This window comes from Chiloscyllium plagiosum, unplaced genomic scaffold, assembly GCF_004010195.1.
Source record: "Chiloscyllium plagiosum isolate BGI_BamShark_2017 unplaced genomic scaffold, ASM401019v2 scaf_72582, whole genome shotgun sequence".
NCBI lineage: Eukaryota > Metazoa > Chordata > Chondrichthyes > Orectolobiformes > Hemiscylliidae > Chiloscyllium > Chiloscyllium plagiosum.
The window spans coordinates 1-3,034 of record NW_025205605.1 but is presented as its reverse complement, the minus strand read 5'-3'; the positions used below and the strand labels follow the sequence as shown (position 1 = coordinate 3,034).

Genomic DNA, 3,034 nt, shown 5'->3' with positions numbered 1-3,034 from the left:
GTGTTTGTGGGGAGGGGGGGCTCGTCTGGGATTGAGTGTCCTCTGTCAGCTGACCAGGTGCTGAGAGCCTGGGCGGATAAGAACCAGGGGTGGTTGGGTAGATCAGAGGGGGGCAGTAGATCGTTGGGAACCCAGGCAGAGAGGGATCAGAGGTCTTTGGGGGCCCAGGCAGAGAGAGACCGACAGGCCTTTGGTCTACAGCTAAGGAGCAAAGGGCAGGTTTCATCACCAGTGAAAGGAGCTGGGAGCAGTCACCCACGTGGTGCCCAGTGTTACCCTTCTGACGCTGCTGCAGCCCCACCCCTGTGCTCCTGAGGTGAGGCAGCGCTCCCCCAGCCTCCTGTCACCCCTGCTGCTGAGCCGGACGGCCCACACGTTCTTGGCACGCGGTTAGCCTGCCCATCCAACTGCGGATACGAGGGGCGGGGGGGGCGTCCCCTGAATAGGGAAACATGGCGAGCTCCGACGTCCTGGAATACAACGATATCTACCAGGAGCTGAAAGGAATAATGGTGTGTACTCGGGCGACGGGCAGGGGGTTGCTGGGGAGGAGGCCTGAACTGCGGGACTGTGCGGGGGTGAACGTCTCTCTTGGCGCGGGGAGGGGTTGGTGGAAGGTACAGGGTCGGAGGCAATTGAGACCGGGGGGCTGTGGCAAAATATTGGATTTTCGGTGTTCGTTCTCGGTGTGTGGGCATCACCGACCGCTCCAACGTTTGTTGCCCAAGTAGGAGTCAACCAGATTTCTGTGGGACTGGACTCGGGTAGGTACGGTCGACAGATTTCTCTCCCTTAAGGAGACGGGTGAACCAGATGGGAGTTCACAAACCATCGACAAACGATTGGTAGTTACTTCCTGGCAGCTTGATGCCGCCCTCTTTGTTTTTTTAATAGATTTCCCAATCCCATGGTGTGCCATGGCAGGATTTGAACCCAGGTCCCCAGAACATTACCTGGGTCTCCCGATGAAGGGCTCCAGCCCGAAATGTCGATTTTTTTTTTGTTTTCCCTGCACCTCAGATGCTGCCTGACCTGCTGTGCTTCTCCAGCACCACTCTGGTGTGCCATGGCAGGATTTGAACCCAGGTCCCCAGAACATTACCTGGGTCTCCCGATGAAGGGCTCCAGCCCGAAACGTCGATTTTTTTTTTTCCCTGCTCCTCAGATGCTGCCTGACCTGCTGTGCTTCTCCAGCACCACTCTAATCTTGACTCTGGAATAATTGCCTAGCGACACACAGAGAGTAGTGGTGGTGGGAGCAGAGTCATTGGGGACATTTAAGCGACTGCTGGACAGGCGCATGGAGAGCAGTGAGTCGAGGGGTGCGTAGGTTAAGTTACTATATTTTACATTAGGATTAAATCTCGGCACAACATCGTGGGCCGAAGGGCCTGTTCTGTGATGTAGTTATCTATGTTCTATGATAATGTCATTAGGCCATCGCCTCCCGTTAAATGGGGGATGGGGTCACATCTGTCCTGGGAGTAATGGAAAGGTGCCTGTGTGGAAAAGTTGCACGTTAACCTCCTGATCTCCCTCGGGGGATGGTAAGCCCCTCGATTCGACCCCCCCTTCCGCCCCCCGAGCCCTCTCAGCTTGACCACCCTTCCCAAGAGGGTCCAACCTGAGATCATGGAGCAGTACATCATGGAAACAGGCCCTTCGGTCCACCCTGTCCATGCTGACCCAGGTATCCCAACCCAATCTAGTCCCACCTGCCAGCGCCCGGCCCATATTCCTCCAAACCCTTCCTATTCATATCCCCATCCAAATGCCTCTTCAATGTTGCAATTGTACCAGCCTCCACCACTTCCTCTGGCAGCTCATTCAACACACGTACCTCCCTCTGGGTGAAAAAGTTGCCCCGAGATCTCTTTTCCCATCTCATCTACAACTTCTAGTTTTAGATTATAGATTAGATTCCCTACAGTGTGGAAACAGGCCCTTCAGCCCACTCTGACTAATGGACCTAACACCGTGGGCAATTTAGCATGGCCAATTCACCTGACCTGCACATCTTTGGACTGTGGGAGGAAACCCACGCAGACACGGGGAGAACGTGCAAACTCCACACAGACAGTTGCCCGAGGCTGGAATTGAACCCTGGTGCTGTGAGGCAGCAGTGCTAACCACCGAGCCACTGTGCCCCCTGAGGAAAAGTCCTTGTCAATTTATCCTTTTTACGCACCTCATGATGTCATAAGTCTTTATAAGGCCACCTCTTAGCTCCAGGGAACACAGCCCCAGCCTGTTCAGCCTCTCCCTATAGCTCGAACCCGGGCAGCAGCCTTGTAAATCTTTTCTGAACCCTTTCAAATTTCACAACATCCTTCCTTTAGCAGGGAGACTAGAATTGAAAGCAGTCTTCCAAAGGTGGTCTATCCAGTGTCCTGTACAGCTGCAACATGATCTCCCAACCCCTGGACTCAATGCTGTGACCAATAGCATCCCAAATGCTGCCTTCACTATCCTGTCAGTAGTCTCTCAGCCCCTGGTCGTGTGGCTGAGGGTGGGGATCTCGGGTTTGTGAACAGAAGTCTGTTTGAGCCGCTGACCTCTCGTTGCAGATTGACGGCCGTCTGCGACTCAGCCACCACACCATCGTCTTTAAGAACAGCAAGACTGGGAAAGTGGACAGTGTACAAGCCTCAGATGTCAGTGATGGAGTGTGGCGTCGAGTGGCCAGGGGCTACGGCATCAGGCTACAACTGAAAAACGGCAACCTCTGCAAGTTTGATGGATTCCGGGAAGGGGTGAGTGTAGACAGAGAGACCGGGCCTGGCGCTCTCGTAAAGGAGTGTCTAACTATTCCTCCCCCCCCCCCCCCCCACCCCCCGCCACGGACAGGGCAGCACTAGAATTCTGTCTGACAACTCATTTTCACCCAACCCATCGCACCTACCTCCAAGATGATCTCTTCTCGTCACGTTCCATCTACCCCACTCTCTCCCTCACCCACTCACGAGGTGAAGTGTCCATTATCCCTCAGCTCCCTCACAGTGTCTAACTGAGGGATATAGAGACCGGAACTGTG

General features: G+C 54.5%; 1 protein-coding gene across 1 annotated transcript; it reads left to right on the top strand.

The window, feature by feature from the left end:
- Positions 1-10: 10 nt before the first annotated feature.
- On the top strand, positions 11-2,753 carry LOC122546454 (FACT complex subunit SSRP1-like; the record flags this gene model as incomplete). Its single annotated transcript, XM_043685161.1, has 2 exons — positions 11-512; positions 2,568-2,753. Coding segments are annotated over exons 1-2 (246 nt in total), but the record flags the coding sequence as incomplete, so codon positions are not given.
- Between the last annotated feature and the right edge of the window lie 281 nt (positions 2,754-3,034).